This window comes from Podarcis muralis, chromosome 16 (genome assembly GCF_964188315.1).
Source record: "Podarcis muralis chromosome 16, rPodMur119.hap1.1, whole genome shotgun sequence".
Taxonomy (NCBI): Eukaryota; Metazoa; Chordata; class Lepidosauria; order Squamata; family Lacertidae; genus Podarcis; species Podarcis muralis.
The window spans coordinates 24087781-24108201 of record NC_135670.1 but is presented as its reverse complement, the minus strand read 5'-3'; the positions used below and the strand labels follow the sequence as shown (position 1 = coordinate 24108201).

The 20421-nt window shown below is 46.7% G+C and overlaps 1 protein-coding gene across 3 annotated transcripts in view; it reads right to left on the bottom strand.

Annotated features, from left to right (window-relative positions):
* Positions 1–20421, bottom strand: part of OSBP2 (oxysterol binding protein 2) — a 154239-nt gene that overhangs the window by 108357 nt on the left and 25461 nt on the right. For 2 of the 3 annotated variants that reach the window (XM_028710997.2, XM_077920509.1), the window contains exon 2: positions 13645–13853. In XM_028710997.2, the coding sequence (XP_028566830.2) occupies positions 13645–13853 (209 nt within the window). Of the gene's footprint in view, positions 1–12788; positions 13625–13644; positions 13854–20421 lie in introns of those variants that run through there. The other variant, XM_077920510.1, reaches the window with a different exon arrangement.

Sequence of the window (20421 nt, the reverse complement as noted above, 5' to 3'; positions counted from 1 at the left end):
CTTCACACCTGTCCTGGTTCTGAGAGACACCCGTGATGCTTCACCAGGCAGACTCAGCTCTACCTCTTGGGAGTTCCTCCTCTCCTGCTTCTGGGCTGCTCTTTGCCACAGACTCTCTGCACTCACTAAATCCTGTTACTTCCTCAGCTTCTGACATCTCCTTGTCCCAGTCTTCTCCCTCAGATCACACGTCATCTCACCACGAATCCTCTGGCCCTGAGCCTTCTTCCCTTGGGGGCTCCCCAGCTGCTTCCTCCCCCCCCCCCATCCCTCTGCATGCAACCAGTCGTTGACAGCAATATACTGCTTAATTACAATAGTCTCTAAGCGGTTTACAGAGACACAATAGCAATAAAAACAAAAAAACAATTAAAATGATAAAATCAACCTTTAATTAAAATCCCAGCTAGAATTTTTTTAAAAAAATCTTCCGTAGGTACAACTGCAAGGGAGTTCCAGAAAATTGGCCCTCAATACTAAACACACAACTCTTGGCAGATACAAGCTGCGATGGGGGACCACTGATAATGGATCCCTCGAAGACCTCATCCATCAAGCAGGCATATGAGGGGTTAGGAGGTCCTTGAGATATCCTGGACCCAAATTGTTAAGGGCCCTATATATTAATACAACACCTCTTTATCTGACCCAGTAGCACAAGGGCAAGCCAGTGCAGAGGTTTGGGCACCCGAATTCTGTGCTGGCAATAGTCTGTACCAGGCTTCCTCAACCTTGGCCCTCCAGATGTTTTGAGACAACAACTCCCATCATCCCTGACCACCGGTCCTGCTAGCTAGGGATCATGGGAGTTGTAGGCCAAAAACATCTGGAGGGTTGAGGTTGAGGAAGCCTGGTCTGTACCCACCAACAGTGTAACTGCAGTGTTTTGCACCAGCTGGGGTCTCTGGACTATGCCTCCTAGGGTAGCCCCACATTTGGCCCATGAGCCCACGGTTCTCCACCCCTGGGTTACTTGAATAAGCGGTCTGGATCCAGCATCAGGCATCTTCCTCTGCTTCAGAAAAGAAGAGAAGACAGCAATGGATTACAAGAGACTGTAAGGTCTGCAAAAGCACCGCAGGGAGGCCTGTGTGGGAAGAGAGCTATGGACCCCAAACTGAGCACTTTTGTCCCCACTCCCAGAAACAGTGTCTTGCTTTATTTTGCTTTCTGAGCTTGCGACATCCACGCCCTGCTTTGTTCCTGGGTGGCAAAAGTTAAATCTCGCCACATCGCTCAAGTATGGAGCTGCCTCAGTCAGCAGTTTGTACTCCCATTACTGCCCAGCGGGGGAAATAATAAAGTGGATTTTTATTGCAGCCTCGTTCTCTCCCCCGCCCCCGCCCCCACCTCCTCTCATTGGCTGTGAATATTAATTTTAGTTTACAGCAAGTAGTCTTGTGGGGTGGGTGCCATCACTGCCTTCCTTAAAAATAAACTAGTGTTGCATTTGCCAAGAGGACAGGGAAGCACTCAATACTCTACGCCTGCTCTAAATGGGATCAAAAGCCCCCATATATATATATAATCTGTATTGCCCCTACTAGTACAGCTCGTTACATGGTCTTGGGCTGGGGGGTTGTTCTGGGGGAGGGGGGATTGCTGTTGGTTTTTTTGTATTTTTATTTTCACTCTTGTTGTGATTTATGTGGAAATTGTTCCGTTTGGCTGTATATCCTTTAATATTTTATTTATTATGACCACTTTTGTTATGTTGCAGTTACGTTGTTGTTTTTCATGTTGTCAGTCACCTTGAGCATGATTTGAACTGTGGAAATTATTGTTTATTTATTTAATTAATTTAAATACCGCTCTTCATCAAGAGATCCCGGGGCGGTTCACAGAATAAAATACAAGATAAAACACAAGAACATTTCCTAAATAAAATTATGTATGTAGGTATGTTATTACACTGAAGTGGAACTAAATTCCGTGCAGAATTCTGTGTGAAGATTTATACGATGTGATAAATCACCACTTGGTTTGGTGCATCCAAACAGATGACCGTACTTTGCTTTGTGGAAAGAGAGGTTCAGAAGTTGCAAGACATAAAGTAAAGGTAAAGGGATCCCTGACCATTAGGTCCAGTCATGGCCGACTCTGGGGTTGAGGCACTCATCTCGCTTTATTGGCTGAGGGAACCAGTGTACAGCTTCCAGGTCATGTGGCCAGCATGTGGCGAACCAGAGCAGTGCACGAAAACACCGTTTCCTTTCCCGCCGGAGCGGTACCTATTTATCTATTTGCACTTTCAAACTGCTAGGTGGGCAGGAGCAGGGACCGAGCTCCGGCACCTATTTATCTATTTGCACTTTCAAACTGCTAGGTGGGCAGGAGCAGGGACCGAGCAACGGGAGCTCACCCCGTCACGGGGATTCGAACCGCGACCTTCTGATCGGCAAGTCCTAGGCTCTGTGGTTTAACCCACAGTGCCACCTGCGTCCCTGTGGCAAGACATGCTGAACTGGCAACCGGGTGGTTGCAGAGCCCAAATCAAGCTGCTCATTTTAACTTTTAAAAAGTGCCAATGAAGCCCACTGTGACTTTGGCTATGTCCTGGGACCTCCCTTCCTTTGGCTTAGGGGGAAAAGCTCCCGCTGCTGCCAACTTAGTGGGAGGCAACCCGCAGAGCACATATTTTTAAGTTGCCTGATATTTCGTTAACAGTGGTAGCTTCAATTTGCTTTCATGCAGTTGATTATTTTCCTTCGTTTCCTTAAATGTTTTTATTTGTTTTTATTTAGGGAATTTAGCACAAGTCATACAGTCCTGTAAGCCGTTCCCTCTATTTTAATTTGCTCCTCAAAATGAAGAGAATTGCCTTTAAATAAAAACAAAACAAAACAAAAGAGAATTGCAATCCATTTGCTGCTGATTCACAGCAGACTTGGTGAGCGTGCGTCACACAAAGCAACAAAGCTCAGCAGGGCCCTATTTGTGTTTATGTGGCACTTCCAAAAAACGGCAACAATACTGCAACTTTAAAACCCAGCAAGGAACACGATAGCCTTTGTGCATCATAAAACTGGGCTCTTAATTGCAAACACACAAACTGTTGCTCAGCTTTTGTAAACACCCATCCACTACTGCAGCGCTGTTGCCCCCTGCTGTTGCATCCAGGCTTAGCATCCGCTCCCAATTTGTGATCCATACAGAAACTCAAGAGCTAGTCAACCTGTTGCCCTCCAGATGTTGCTGCACCCCAATCAGTCCCAGCCATCATGCTCAATGGTTAGAAATTATGGGAGGTCAAGTCAATTCAATCACAGGTCCCTGATCCGTTTCATGTATAGGATGTGGTGAGCTATTGTGTCCCCTCTGTCTCCCCACCTTTTGCAAGCATTCTTCTTTAATAAGGTGCAAAATAGTTCAATTTACTTTTTTTTGGGGGGGGGGTGGAATCTCTGCTCCTTCCCTGCAAGAACAATTGCACATCCCACGAAGCTGCTTCTAGTTTTCCCTTAGCTGCAAATTAATTAGTCTGGTATTTCACACTAATATGGAAATGCTGGGGAAACGTTCTTTTGTTTAAACACACATATAGAACAAAACACTGTCTAGGAATTCAATCTCCTTCTCTCAGGGAATCAGCAAGGCCACAATCAGCCTACGTAGAAAAGATCGCTACATTTTTCCCCCTGCTGCCTGGGAGGTGGCTCCATGGGTCTTTGTCCTTGCTGCCTCTTTTAATCATGGAACTGCAGAGTTGGAAGGGACCAGGAGGATCACCAAGTCTTTCACCCAAAGTAGGGCTTGAGCCCTCAATGCTGAAATTAAAAGTCTCATGTTCTATAATGTTTGGGAAGGACTGGACTTTGCCTTTACTGGCAGGAGGGTGAGCAAATTTGGGACATCTACAGGTATAGGTAAAGGTAAATGGTCTAGTCGCGGATGACTCTGGGGTTGCGGCGCTCATCTTGCTTTACTGGCCAAGGGAGCCGGCGTACAGCTTCCGGGTCATGTGGCCAGCATGACTAAGCCGCTTCTGGTGAACCAGAGAAGCGCACGGAAACGCCCTTTACCTTCCCGCTGGAGTGGTACCTATTTATCTACTTGCGCTTTGACATGCTTTCGAACTGCTAGGTTGGCAGGAGCAGGGACCAAACAACAGGAGCTCACCCTGTTGCAGGGATTTGAACCGCCAACCTTCTGATCGGCAAGCCCTAGGCTCTGTGGTTTAACCCACAGTGCGACCCGCGTCCCTTTTATTCCCTACAGGTACACACACACACACACACACACACACACAAAAGCCCAATTCCTTTCATTACCCAGAGGCCCCAGCTGCAACCCACCCCTCCACATAGACTTTTATAAATAGTCCTTACCTGCTCCAGCAGCTGTAGCCGTGCTGGCACAACCGTGCCACTTGAATCAGTGAGGGCACCCTTAGCATTAGCTCCTTGCGCTCAGGAAAGAAATGTGAAGGGGATCTCTCCCTCCCCACCCCCTGCCCTCCCCAAAACAGCAGGGTCCCTTTTAAAGGAGAATGTGGATCACTCAGCAGGTCTGGCTAGAAACAGCTTCTAGAAACTGAAAGTTCGTATTTGAAGAACAGCAGGGAGAACACCCCAGTGCTTGCAAGATGGTTCTCTCACAGAGAGAGAATTCTGCAGGCACCAAACCGTGCGTCTCAGCTTCTTGGAACTTCCGGAGTAATCCTATTCCGACAGGTTTAGCCAATAAACTGAGGGTATGTATTAGCTAATGCCCCTAAGAATGCTTCCCTGGGCTTCTTGGTCAGCGAGGTCACCAGGCAGCTTATGCCATTGCAACTTCCTTCTTATACAGCCTCCCTCCTCCCTTCCTGGAAACCAGCAGAGTGGTCCTACAGGGTGTGGGTTGAGAGCAACTGCTACTGTCCGAAACATCTGGGAGACATCATGTGATTTAGGACCCACCCGCACGAAATATTTAAAAGCAGCAGCATCCCACTTTAAACCACCGTGGCTTCCCCCAAAGAATCCTGGGAGATGTAGTTTCTTAAGGGTGCTGGAAGTTGTTAGGAGACCGCTGTTCCCCTCACAGAGCTACCATTCCCACAGTTCCCTGGGAAGAGAGATTGGTTGCTAAACCATTCTGGGAGTTGTAGTTCTGTGAGAGGAATAGGGGGTCTCCCAACATCTCTCAGCAGCAAACAATGAACTACAGCTCCCAGGATTCATTGGGAGAAGCACAATTCCTTAAAGCAGTATGCAACTGCTTTCAATGTACAGTATTGCACCATATATACTCTCCCCATCCTGCATTCCTTACAACAAAGACAAATGCAACACAGCCACCTTGTGGCCACCAGCATAATGTTCAAATTTCTATAGGGAGTAACTGTCCCAGACATTCTCACTTGCATAGAAACAGTAAGCCATGTTTTGTAAGCTTTGTAATTCTTACGAGAGACCCAGAAAAAGCTGGTGGGTCCAGCAACCTTTTCATATCCTGGAATATTGCCTGCATGTTATATATTTCTTCTCTCTGGTACAAATAAATTATCACAGCAGCTGCTGCTAAGTTCCAGCTTAATTTGAAAGTAACAGCTGAAATGAGGCAGGGAAATATTTGTGCTATATAACTATTAGGAAGCATTCCAAGCAGGCAAGGTATAGCACCAGAGGCTGTCCTCGTTGGGAGAGACTTCTGCATCTTCCAGAGGGGTCACTATGTTAGTCTGTCACAGTAAGAACACCAGTCTTCTTGTATGCAGTGCTAGTATTGCTCAGAGCAGACCCAATGTAATATGACTAACTGAGGTCCATTAATTTCAGTGGTTTTACTCTGAGCAGGGCCAGCACTGCATACAACCCTAACAAATTTATTACAGAGTTAAACTACAGTCCACGAAAAGCTTACACTGTAATAAATTAGTTACGCTTTAAAGGTGGCACAGAATTGTTGCATTAGCATCTGTGTTGGTCAACTTTTGAGAAAGCCACGTTCTGTGTGGTTTTGCACAACAACATATTTTGGTGTCAAAGCAACCAGGGTCATCAGGCACTATGCCCAGAATTGTGAAAGCAAATTTTCAGAGAAAAGTAAATAATGTTCAGTCTTAATGAACAGTCTTAATCAGTTTGATCACATACTATTTCACCAGATCACATACTGGTGAAATGGTTAAGAGTGTTGGACTAAGACCTGGGAAACCAGGATTCAAATCAGCCATGAAGCTCACTATCTCTTAGCCTAACCTACCTCACAGGGTTGTTATGAGGATGAAATGGGAGTGAGAACCAGGTTTACCACCTTGAGTTCCTTGGCAGATAAAGGTGGTATATAAATGAAATAAATGAATGAATGTCATATGAATGTTCAGGCAGCCCTACAAGTTGAGAGGACCCAAACAGGGATGGGGTTTACCCTAGCACAGGGCCTCACAACTTTCCCCACAAAACATCAGTAGGCCACCCCCTCTCTTCTCTGCTTGTTTGTTGATTTATTTAATTGTATTTATATCCCACCTTTTTCTCCAAGGAGCTCAAGGTGGCATACATGGTTTCCCCCTCCTCATTTAATCCCCAGAAAAAACCCTGTCACATAGGTTAGGCTGAGAAAGGCAGTGACTGGCCCCAAAGTCGCCCTCTGAATTTCATGGCTAAGTGGGGATTTGAACCCTGGTCTCCAAAGCCTTAGTCTGACACTCTAGCCATTATACCACACTGGGGACTAATCTACACTGGTGAGTTATGACGTTTAAAATGCATTATAAAATGTGACACCAGAGGGCACTGTAGAGCAGCGATCTGTCGCCAATGGCAAATTGCATTGGGAGTTATATTTTTTAATAGTGTTTTGAATAGCCTTTTCCAGATCAGTGTAGATCCAGCCTGGGCTCTATACATCATACCTGTAAGAAGTGGCTATGGATCTGCTTTGGAGGAGACAGAATGCTTCTGTCTTGCCAGCAATTAACCCTCAAACACATCAAGAGCCAACACCATCCTTTGCTGTGGAAAGCAAAACTCAAGATGCCCCCATAAAAGCTTCCTGACAGTGCTGCTTTAGGGCAGACATAAGAGAGTCAGGGATCTACCAGAAGACTAATGATTTACAGGAATATTCCCCTTCTACACCCAACTTAGCCTTGACCCTCCCAGCCCATAACCATTAACCCCCGGTTCTCACAGGCTGAGAGAGAGCAGGGGGCTAACCTTTCCACTGCTGGTCTCATTGCCATCCCACACTCCATGCTTCTGTAGTTTAGCTGGGCAAAAAGCAGATTATTGTGTGGTGTTAAAGCAGGGCAAAATTGGTGGTAAGCATCTGGTGGAGCACAGAAGACTGGGAAGGTTGATGCATGTCTAAAGCAAACTGGAGAGTGTGTCCACTTATACATGTGCACTTCTGAGAAATATTGCTAAGCACTTTCTGGGAGTTATAAGAACTACTGCTTAACTTTAATAATGTGATGCTTGAGTTTGCTTTCACCCCTCTTCCCTCCCTGCCCCTTTTTCCTTGTGTGACATGTCTTTTAAATTGTAAGCCTGCGGGCAAGGACTGTTTTAACTAATCACACGTATGCCACCCTGGAAGCATTTTTGGGTGAAGAGTTGGAGTACAAATGCTCTAAATCAGCGGTTCTCAACCTGTGGGTCCCCATATGTTTGTTGGACTACAACTCCCATCATCCCTGAGCTCTGGCCTTGCTAGCTAGGGGTGATGGGAGTTGTAGTCCAACAACATCTGGGGACCCACAGATTGAGAAAAGCTGCTCTAAACAAACACTCCCAATATAGAAATGAAAGCTTAAAGAAAATGGAAAATAGGAAGGAAACCTTGACCGTGTGCGGCCCACAGAATGAAATTCTTAGGTTTTGCTATTTGAAGTGGGGAAAAGCAAACGAACAAAATAAGCCACAAAAGGTTACATGCATGCAACATTTATTGATGAACAGCAGAAAAGATGGAAATGGTAAATGTGTGACACAATTATTAATGGCATCAGTAACAGTGGAAGAGAGTGGATATATATGAACCCAGCACCTGAAATGAACACACACATACATATATACATCCCTCCACCAAAGGTTTTACAGAGGCAGGAAACATGAATGCAAAAGGACATCAAGGAAAAAGACAAAACAAAGAAAAATGTTTTCAAACAGGCACAAATACGTACAATGTTCTAGACAAAACAGAAGCTTTTCAGGCAAACAGGGCAGTGGAAGAACAATATGTGACACTGCATTTCAATTCCATGGCACCTCTTTCAAGTAATGCAGAAATGGGGAGCGTTTGGCCCTTCAGATGTTGCTGAACCACAACTCCCATCAGCCCCTGCAAGTGTGGCCAGTGACCAGGGATGGTGGGAGTCGTAGTTCAGCAATGTCTGAATAGCCAAAGGTTCCCCATGGCTGAAGTAATGGCTCAGTATTACAGCTCTGATGCTGCTGTGTTTTATATTCACCAAGCAAACAAATCATTGGAGGACTATTTGATCTAAATGCTTCCATTTGAAACAGATAATAGTTGGAGATTTTCACAACCGGGATGTCCATCACGGGGAAGATGGGGAAAGAGAGGGAAAGCAAGGGTGAGTGCAAGGTTAGAAAAAAGCACTGGAAAACACAGAAGGAGGGCACAGATTCTGGAAGGTCAGAACTTTATTCCCGGAAAATCCCACAAGTAAAACAGCTGCCGCTAGGGGGCACCAAGGACACAGCAGGGAGGAGGAAATACACAGCTGAGCAAAATCACTCTGAAAAGCCTGGGGTGAAAAGCTTATCACCCCACCAGACCTCCCACCCCCCCACCCCCACCATGCAGGCACAATACACACACACACACACACACACCAGAGTTTGGTGCCATGCTGGAAACTCTGTTGCTGCCAGGAGTCAAGAAGATCCTAACTCACAAGGGCCTGTCTGGGTGGCATCTTGTGCTGCTAAAAGCAAAGATCTTTCACCTGCCCTTTGGCCAAATTATATTGGAGGGTACTAGATCTCATGCTCCATTATCCAAGACTTCCTGCCCCGTTATCCAAGACTTTCCGGTGGGGGGGTGTCACAAGGGTCTGAATTGAATCAACTGACAGAGGATGTAATGAGATCCTGGAACACGGTGGCTAGAGAATGGTCAAGAAACTGGTGGTTGATTGATGATGATGCCCCAGCCACACAAGGGCCCAATTTCCCACTTGCTCTCCTGCTGGCAGGGAACTTATTGCTAATAGGCAGTATTAAAAATCTGTAAATAAAATGTGAAGCCAATGGACTTTGACTGTGATGGGGTTTCATTTACTTATTTTGTCACTTTATTGTCTATTTAATGTATCCCATTAGACTGTGCTGTTGAGCATGCTGAATTGTGTGGGTTTTTTTAAATAAAACCCACCTGAAGTTGAAAAGAAAAATTGAGGTGTAGCACCACCATATTACGAAGCAACCCAGGTGTGTGCAGAGGCTATAGTGCAGTTAAGGAGTTCTAACACACACAACTTGCACTTGTACTGTTTCCTTGCACACTCTTCTGCCTTCCCTTCCTCTCCCAGGGCACAAGCACCAAACAGGACTGCCAGGTTCAGAAAGGTTTGCCAGCTGGCAAGACAGGGCGTGCGCAAATGGATCAAAACAGACTGCATGCAGCACTGTAAACAGTACAAAAGGAGTCCGTCCCCCTTGAAGCGCAGAGAGTCAGCCTACAGCTACAACAACCCTCAGATGTGAATGTCAGTATTACAGCCCAGCAAGGTGTATGAAATGTGTAAGCCAACATCTCCATCTGTGCAAGGCTTCATATCGTTTTAAGAATGTAAGGTAAAGGTAAAGGTACCCCTGCCCGTACGGGCCAGTCTTGACAGACTCTGGGGTTGTGCGCCCATCTCACTCAAGAGGCCAGGAGTCAGCGCTGTCCGCAGACACTTCCGGGTCACGTGGCCAGCGTGACAAAGCTGCATCTGGCGAGCCAGCGCAGCACACGGAACACCGTTTACCTTCCCGCTAGAAAGCGGTCCCTATTTATCTACTTGCACCCGGGGGTGCTTTCGAACTGCTAGGTTGGCAGGCGCTGGGACCGAGCAGCGGGAGCGCACCCCGCCGCGGGGATTCGAACCGCCGACCTTTCGATCGGCAAGCCCTAGGCGCTGAGGCTTTTACCCACAGCGCCACCCGCGTCTTACATTTAAGAATGTAAGAACCACCAAAGGCCCATCTAGTCCAGCATCCCGTTCTCACAGCGGCCAACCAGATGCCCTAACAGGAAGCCCAAAGGCTCTCATTTAAATTCACACTAAAGATTCTGATTTAAAGTCACGCTAGTGTGCAAAGGGCATCATGTCCTTTCTCCTCCAGCCTTAGAAAGATGGCATTTACGCTCCAGCGATTCACTGACGAGGGGAAATTATTATTATTTTTTGCTCATCAGGACTCTCTTCTTCAGCCAACACAGGAAGGAAGCCTCAGGCAACAGGTAGGAAATTCAGGTTCTGGAGCCACACACACAATTTCCTGATCAAATGAAACATTGTTCTATCCCAGATGAGGCAGTTGTGATTTTGCAAAGGGATCTGCAGCTGAAGGGCATCTTGATGATGCAACCCTGCCTTTATACTAGGTGCAAAGCTTTGGAACTAGATTGATGGAAGTGAGGGGGCAGATCCTGACGCTCACTGGGATGGGGGGAGCACGTGCCAGCTCTCAAGGGATGAGAGCAAGAGAAAAGACCCTTCATTCAAGGAGGCTAGAAGCGAGCAAGTGGCAACCCCAAGTGACCCGGCAACCAAGCAGCCAGCTCATGTTGCATAATGTTCACACCCATTAAGCCCAAGCAAACACAACCAGCCTGTGTGATGAAAAGAAGCAGAAATAACAGGAGGGCTTGTAGGGCATGATTAATTAAAAAGACACCCAGCAGCCTCCATAAAAGGGCAACATGCTCCTACGTCCCTTGGGCAGCCCCCACCCCACCAGCTTCTGCAGGGGAGACTCGGCAGGTTTTAATACCAAACCGCTATACTTATTCCATTAAAGTCAGCAGGAATTAATCAGACTTGCAGGCAGGCAGAGAGAGCATTGAAAAAATCCTGGGGTGGACTGCTTGTTTATTTTTAGTGCCAGATGTAGGCAAAACGTGGTTTTATGGTCTCTAAAGAGGATTAAAAATCCCTTTAATCTGTGTTATGACATTGCTCTTCTTCAAAGTGGAATGAAACTGGGGCTTCCTGAAGTCAAGAGTGTCAGAAAGGAGCTAGCAAATGCATCCATCCTTGCGAACAGACAGAGGGGAAACAAGTCTGGCCAAGTTGACAAAGTACTGAATTTGGATCTAATGGGCGTGGATTTAACGAACACATGGTTGAGGGGGCCTGGGCTAGGGGAAAAAGAGGAAGAATAATGTGACATTCCAAAGGAATCTGTGTGTATGCGTTGGTGGAGGGGAGAGAGAGAGAGAAGCAGAATTATCTTTGGTAGGGAAGTGATTCAGGGCAAGGTAACAGCACAATGACAGGCTGACAGCAAAAAGGTTCAGGAAGGGTGGGAAGAGTTTAATAACTTTGTTTACATATAATTAATTGAGAACCACTTCTATAGCAAGAGGTCGCCAATATGGTGCCCTCTAGATGCTGTTGGACTACAATTCCCATCAGCAGGACCAATTGTCAGGAGTTATGGAAACTGTAGTCCAAAGTATATGGAGGGCACCACACTGGTCACACCTGCTTTACAGTCTTGGAAGCTGTGCCTAAGACGTTGACCCATTGTTTATGTTACTATTTTCATACCTGCAGAAGCATTCCTAGAAGCCCTGGAAATGGCCCTGATGTATCTCAAATGTTTATTATCTCCATACAGCAGTCCCAAAATATAATACCACCACCTTCCTTTCATTACTCAAGCATGTTGCTTAGGAAAACTGTTCTATTCATTCCAAAGGAAGCTTCTTCCAGTATTACTCCTAGGGCAGCCTTCCCAAACCTGGCACCTTTTGGGCTACAACTGCCATCAACCCTGCCATGTTGGCTGGGGCTGATGGGAGCTGTAGTCCAAAAAAAATAATCTGTAGGGTATCAGGCTGGGGAAGACTGTCCTGGGGAAAGCTGCTTCCCCCTGCCCTCCTACCCCCCACTTACTGCAGCCTTGAATATCTGTTTTTTTTAAGATTTTACAGTTCCTCTATAAACGAACCTGCTGCAAATGTACCTCCTGAAACCATATCAAGACAAACGTTCTCCTGTAGAAACCCTCAAGTGGCTGGAAATTGTGAGGGAGCAGTAAGACTGAGGGAGGAGTTACATAGTTGCACAACTTCTGACCCCTCAAACCAAAACACAGGAAGCTGTCTTATACCAAAGTTGGACCACTGGTCCATTTAACCCAACACTGTCTACGCCGAATGGGAGCAGCTGTCCAGGGTTTCAGACCAGGGGCACATTCCCAGCCCTATCAGAAGCCACCAAGGATTGAACCTTGGGTGTATGCTGGCTGCTTTGCCATAATAAACATTGACTGATTGGACCTGGGACCTTCTGCATGCAAAATGGGTACCCTAACCAGTGAGCTACGGCCCTTTCCAACTAGTAACTGCAGAGACGAGGAAAGAGAATAGAATACAGGGACAACCTGTCCACTTTTACATCCACATTACTTTTCCCCATTTCCCCCTGCACACTTGCCTGCCGTTCACAACCCCTATAAGGCTCTCTGGGGATTCAGGCAGGGGTCTCTCCCAGCCCCTCCTGATGGGATATGTTCTACCACCGAGCCACAGCCCTCGCCCAAGTCTCCAGCCACACAGAGGGGCTTTTCAGGTGCTGCCCTGCTCTTTCAATTAAACAGGCTGACAACGTGCCTTACCAAGTCCCTGGCTGGTCGTGAGGCAGACACGGCTGGTAGTCATTGCTTGACCTGTGGCGGAGGGTGAGACGCGACACAGCATCCCTGGGCCTTCACCAACAGCTTGCACACTACCGAAAAGGAAGCGCGAGTTGCGCAAGGCAGCTTCCCACCCCGCAAACCTGAAGCCTGATAAGGTCACCACCGGTGGGCACCGTCTTGAAGACTGTGTCACAGAAAACCAACACCTCCCAAGTTCATTTAGTAGCCTGGAAAGCCCTCTTCATTCCATCTCGGTCAAATGTAACATTAGTATCGCCGTCACTCAACACAGCGGCAAGACCTTTACGCCACCTTAAGACTGTGTGTTTGTGTCGAAGGTATTAACAGTTAAAATAAAGAGATTCTGGATGGAAGGTCTGGTCAAGATATAACGGGCCCTGTGGATTTCTGATTTTAAAATGCTGAAGTACTGCTTCTGAACTCCTTTGGGCCCAAGCTCACAGCTGTGTGGAAAAGCTGCTTGCTCTGCTGATTCATGCTGACCTATCCAAATTCTTAGAGGAGACGGTCAGGCATGCAAGGCATCTCTCTCCGGCTGCAGAACCTTAAGGAGCCTTGCATAACCAGCCCCTGCAGCACCCACATTAAGGATTAGAATCTAGTGATTTGTTGAGTTTTCTGGTGTAGGAGCCAAGATTTAGCTCAGTGCTCCTGTTACGACATTGCACCTCCACTAAGGACGGTGCAATTTTCAAGGAACAGTGCAATGCTTCCTCAGACCCCAGTTTCCCCTGCAACTTCTTCTGCCACTGGGGTCTTCTGCAGGAGAGGAGGGGCCTACAGAAAGATCCTCCCCACCAAGCACGGACTCTACCTGACTGGTTGTTCCTCATGCGGATGGCTTTGGACTTGGCCAGCTCCAAAGCAGTGACCCATCGCTGCCGCTCGACTTCTGAGTGAGCCTTCAGGTGGTATGTCCTTCCCCCATTGGAAAGCACAATGTTACAAGAGTCCTCTGTGTCGATGTGAGCCGTTGACAAGTTGATGGTTCCCCGACAGGTGTGAGCCATTTCAGCTTGAGTCCTGCAAAAAGGAACAAGGGAAGAAGCATAAGCAAGCGCCTTGGGTTTCACCTTCTGATCAAGGCTAGCACGGGGGGTGGGGGACCTCCCCAGCCAGGACTTCCCTAGGCACTGAAAGCAGGATTCCCACATGACTGCATCAAGTAAAACTTCCTTCAGGCAGCAGGTCCTGGTTTGAACTGTGCCAAGAAACACTGAACACCAGAGCTTTCCAAACTGTGTGTCGCAACACATTAGTAAGTCAGCTGCAGTCTGTAAGTGTGTCGCGTGAATGCTCCTCTCGGGGCTACAAAGGGGTGAGTTTAACCTCTGGTTTGCTAGTAAAACTGAATTACTGTGTCACAAAATGATGCATGTCTACAAAGTGTGTCACTAATATGAAAAGTTTGGAAAGCTCTGCTGTACACAGTGTCTTCACTGTGGAATCCTGGATCTACTAGTACTGTACATCTCTGGGTAATCTGCCATAGATCAGCAAAGGCTTCCTGATGCCTTGTTTGTTTTGCATATACAGTGGTGCCTCGCAAGACGAAAATAATCCGTTCCGCGAGTCTCTTCGTCTAGCGGTTTTTTCGTCTTGCGAAGCAACCCTATTAGCGGCTTAGCGGCTTAGCGCTATTAGCGGTTTAGCGGCTATTAAAGGCTTAGCGGCTAAAAGGCTATTAGCGGCTTAGCGGCTTAGAAAAAGGGGGGGGGAGCGGAAAAAAATCGCAAGACTCGCAAGACGTTTTCGTCTTGCGAAGCAAGCCCATAGGGAAAATCGTCTTGCGAAGCAACTCAAAAACAGAAAACCCTTTCGTCTAGCGGGTTTTTCGTCTTGCGAGGCATTCGTCTTGCGGGGCACCACTGTATACTGAAACCAAAACTGGTAACACAGAAATAAAAACCTAGATTTCAGTACAGTGGTACCTCGGTTTACGAACAGTCCTGTTTGCGAACTATTCGGTTTATGAACACCACAAAACCAGAAGTAGTGTTCTGGTTTGCAAACTTTACCGCGGTCTACTACCAGAAGCCGAATGGTGGAAGGGCACAGGCAGCGGGAGGCCTCATTAGGGAAAGTGCACCTCGGTTTAAGAATGGATTTGGTTTAAGAACGGACTTCAGGAACAGATTAAGTTCGTTAACTGAGGTACCACTGTATAAACTTAACTCAAAGCAAGCAGCACCTTAAAATCAGCCTTCACCAAACTAGTGCCTTCCAGATGTTCTGGACGACAACCCCTATCAGCCCCAGGCAGCAGGCAGCTTTGCACTAGAGTTGTAGTCCAAACATCTGGAGCACACCAAGTTGGTGAAGGCTGCTGTGCATCTGCTAGGGAGTCACCTGTGTATGACAAATTGGATGAAACTGAGTGTTTTAGTCTTGACAGACAAAACTACAGTAGTGGGTGTGCCTTAAGTAATGCCAACTGACAATGTTATATATCAAAAGAGACACATTCTCCCTCAAGCAAGCAAGAAGTCTAAGCTTGTGAAAATGTTTCAATTGTCCTGCATACCTGTTGTCCTGTTGCAAAGCATATATTTGCTAATAAGTTGTCAAAGAACAAACAGAATTATCCGGAAACTCAGCTCTGTCTACTACAAGCCCATTCAAAGAGTAACAGCCTGTTTACTTTGCTGTGGGGTCCCTAAGCCTCAAAAATAGCTGGAAGGTTTGACAGCAGGAAGACTATAATTTCCCAGCAGTAGTCATACTTAAGGCAGCAGAAACAAAAACAAAAAACCACAGAGTTGTGCTCTGGAAATCCCTGGGCGTGTGAAAACGGTGAGACTGTGAGGAAAGTGGTCTTTTTCTCCGCATAAACTAGCATTGCTGCATATTATTCTAATCCTGCTGTATGAAGAGTCTAAAGTGTTCTGGGCACCGCACAGATATTAAAAACAAGTCAGCCCCTGCCACAGTTTCAAAATCTAATTATTAGATTTATACCTAAGAACATAAGTGCAGCCTTGCTGGGTCAGGACAAAGGCCCACCTAGTCCAGCATCCTGTTCTCACAGTGGTCATCCAAATGCCCGTGGGAAGTCTGCAAGTGTAACAACACTCTGCCCCTACCCCACCCCACCCCAATTCCCAGCAGCTGGCATTTGGACCTCCAACAGCAGAGATAGAGCACAGTCATTCTGGCAAGTAACTACTGAGAGCTTTAAACTCCATGAATCCTTTTTAAACCCATCAAAGTTGGTGGCTGTCATTACGTCCTGTCAGGTGGTGAGGTGGTTGCTCATGAGTAACCAGGCAGGACTCCCACCTGTCTTTAACAGGTTTTATTTGTGCAAACTATTTACAGTGCAGAACCAGAAAGTTCAAGTCCGTCTCAGTCACTTGCAGATTCCGGGAGTGGCCTCTTCTGGTCCCCCCCCCCCCAAGCATAAGAACTTAGACACCCCAAATCTTCGCCTCCCCTCCTTACGTTTCACCCCTGTGCACAAACTGGGCGAAGGAAACGGCGTGCCTGTTTCAGGGCTGGCCGGAGTGGTGAGGCGCTTGGGCTCTCAGTAGCATCTTTGAGCCCTCTCCTCGCTCGGCTTTCCCCTTCCTCCTCTGCTCCACTGGAGGTGTGGCTTTTCCCACTGTTGGATGAGGAGCTGCTCCTCAGAAGCATGGGAGGCTCTCTGTATTCCTCTGCCGCCCACCCCTGTTCCGATAGCAGTCCCCTGGCACTTCCTGTGGAAGCAAGTTCCATAGTTCCCTAACCTTTCCTCATAGGGGAGTTGTGCCACCCCTTGAACATTTTGGTTGCCCTTTTCTGAGTACACGCTGAAAAAGATATTAAGAAGGAAGACAAAAACAAGCCTATTTCCTACGTCTGGGTAGCTTCCAAATTGTCACTATTTTACAGGGATGATTCAACTGTATTCTGGCGCACTTGGAACATTTATGCAACCCGCTTCCATCTCACTCTGTACTGTCTACCCTGATTGGCAGCGACTCTCCAGGGTTTCAAGACAGCACATTCCCATCCCTGCATGGAGATGCCATTGCGAACTGAATTTGGGACTTTCTGAATGGAAGGAAGTTGCTCTACCAACTCAGCTAAGCAGAGCCTAAGCCATGCCGTGTGCAATTTCCTGCCTCTGTAGGGCTGCTTAAGGTCTTCCTGGTTATTTTCACTAAAGGCATCACGGTTTTGCTGCAACCGAAGCAAATGCAAAATTATCAGAAATGAAGATGTAAAATCCCAACAGCTAACATGCTGCTAAATTTAAGTGCAGGTTGCACAGTCCAAGGTGCCCATCCAGATGGTTAAGCGAATCCAACCCACCCACCAGCTTCCGTTTGGCATCCGAAGCCTTATTCATGGAAACCATATGCAAATTTAAACCTGCAAGGAAGATATGCAGAAAACTGCAATTATTTCATAATACGGCTGCTACAGTCATACCTTGGGTCTCAAATGCCTTGGCTCCCGAACAAATCGGCTCCCAAAGAATCAAAACCCAGAAGTGATTGTTCCGGTTTTCAAACGATTTTTGGAAGCCGAATGTCCAGCACAGCTTCTGATTGGCTGCAGGACACTCCTGTAGCCAATCGGAAGCCACGCCTTGGTTTTCGAACAGCTCCACGGACTCCCAGAACACATTCTGTTCTAGAACCAAGGTACGACTGTACTGGGATCAGCTGCTTTGAGCAGTTCAAAGTTCTGGTCCTGACTTAGTGTGTTGGGGCCAATGTACCCATCTCCTTATGTGCCTCTGCTATCCTTTGAGATCCTCAAAGGTCTTTCTCTGGGTTTCCCTGTCCTCCCAGGTGTGGTACAGGTGCTACTGGAAATAAGGCCTTCCCAACTAGTGGCACCCCAGTTCCAGAATGCTCTCCCCAAGAAGCTCACCTGCTCCAATGCATTTTCCAGCATCAAGCAAAACCTGCTTTATTTTACCAGACTTTTAAATGTTTTAGCATGCTGGCCGGTTTAATCTCAATTAAACAGCAACTTGCAGGGTTTTTTTAGCTTATTTTAATGTATTAGCAGGGACGCGGGTGGCGCTGTGGGTAAAAGCCTCAGGGCCTAGGGCTTGCCGATCGAAAGGTCGGCGGTTCAAATCCCCGCGGCGGGGTGCGCTCCCGCTGCTCGGTCCCAGCGCCTGTCAACCTAGCAGTTCGAAAGCACCCCCGGGTGCAAGTAGATAAATAGGGACCGCTTACTAGCGGGAAGGTAAACAGCGTTTCCGTGTGCGGCTCTGGCTCGCCAGAGCAGCGATGTCACGCTGGCCACGTGACCCGGAAGTGTCTCCGGACAGCGCTGGCCCCCGGCCTATAGAGTGAGATGGGTGCACAACCCTAGAGTCTGTCAAGACTGGCCCGTACAGGCAGGGGTACCTTTACCTTTACCTTTAATGTATTAGCTGTTTTAAGAAGTTTCTAACGTTTTATTTTAAGTTACCCAGATAACTTGCGTTTCAAGGGAGGGGGTAACTTGGAACAAACAGAATGAGCACAGCTCACAATGCTGCCAACGTGGATCGCAGTGCTCAGCAAGCTGCACGTGTCTTTCTCAAGACCTTCCTTGGAAATCAGTCATTCGTGAATTACTTCCAGACACATGCACATTCCCAGAGGATAACTTCAACAAACCAAAACAGCTGGACTGCATTCCAGAGTACGTTGACCAGCTCCTTTACTCTCAAAAAGGGATTATTTTTTAAAGGGAGGTTTGTTTTTTTAATGATCACTTTTAAAGATAACACGGAAATCTATTTTCCCTACTTGCACGCAGACACTCCCAGAGTGCTCTCAGCAGACACTTCCCCATCTACTGCTATGCACGGAGCCGTAAAGGTGCCCTTCAGCAGTGAATAGCCCAGTATCTCGACAGATTTTCCTACTCAGTGTTAGCATCTCAACGACTGAATAACAAAAATACATGGGCAAGTTTCCAGTCTCAAATATGAGATAATCCTTAAGAAGCATGCACGGAGGGAGTAGGGGAGAGACAGTCCTGGATTACTATGTAGGCGCACAGACACACACACTCACACACACACACACACACACACACACACACACACACAAAGATAATGCTACAACTGAACATCAACCTTCGGTCATTTTTGCTGGTATTAACAAACAGAAGGACATTAGCAAGAGGGCACCTAAATAAGGAATTGAGAAAAGAATCCTTCTCCAAAATACACATGGAACACTGTTTTAAACACCTAATGTTTAGCACTTGGTTAAGTAAAAATTGTGCGAAGAACGCCATACGTTGTTAATTGCCACCTCAAATATAAGCTGAAACCTTATAGGAGTCTAAGTGAGCACGCTTGGTTGTAAAGATTAAATAAGGTCACTTCCCAACCCTGTCTGAGCAAACATTCCAATTTTATTTTGCAGAGAAGTTATACCTTCCTGATTTTTTGTTTTGGCTTCTTATTTTTGGAAACACGTTTGTTGCACAAGAGCACCAAATCCATGTTGTGCAACCTGAATTTGCTGGACTACAGTTTAATCCCACCTGCAAAATGGAATTGGCCTGGAAGTGTGCACTGCTAGGATAATGGAAGCCTATTAGGATGGAGTAAACCAGTGGGACACTTATCTCTTGAGCATAGAAGCACATGCTACAGTACATCAAAGAGGACACAAAGTCAAAAGAAGTAGAAAAATTAAAAGGGACAGAACTGTCCACTGAATCACTGTGAGTGGTAGCACACGATTCCAAGACTCATTTAGTCCTGAGGACATACTGTCTCCAAAAGGTTCAGGGTGAACTTGACACCAATAATGAAATCAGTAAGCATTGTTAGAAACTGGGATAGAAAAGCCAGGCGCCAAATGACTTCTGGGACTTAGATTGTGGGGGCCAAAACAGAATGTCTAGTCATCATTTGGGGGGGGGGTGTCAGCAACACTTTATTATTTTGATAAGCATGAACTAATATGCAATTCACATAAGTGACACATTGTGAATATCACACTTTTAACAGAAATTGTTAATACATGTTTAATTTGGTGTTTACAATAAAAAATATTGGTACCATGCAGTAACACCTCGGGTTAAAGTCGCTTCGGGTTAAATCTTTTCAGGTTGCGTCCTGCGGTGACCGGGAAGTAACGGAACAGGTTACTTCCGGGTTTCGTCGCTCGCGCATGTGCAGGCGCTCAGAATGACATCACGTGCACACGCAGACGCGGCGAATCGCAGACACGGGTTACATTCTGCTCATGATGCGAACGGGGCTCCGGAACGGATCCCATTCGCATCCAGAGGTACAGTGGTACCTCGGGTTACATATGCCTCAGGTTACATATGCTTCAAGTTACAGACTCCGCTAGGCCAGAAATAGTGCTTCAGGTCAAGAACTTTGCTTTAGGATAAGAACAGAAATCGTGCTCCGGCGGCACAGCAGCAGCAGGAAGCCTCATTAGCTAAAGTGGTGCTTCAGGTTAAGAACAGTTTCAGGTTAAGTACGGACCTCCGGAACGAATTAAGTACTTAACCCGAGGTACCACTGTACTTCAATTTTCAAAACACCCTCACTCTTTATTGTTAAACTCCTTAACATATTGTCTATCCTTAGCATATACTTTGAGGCTTCAAAACACATACATTTCAGTAATCC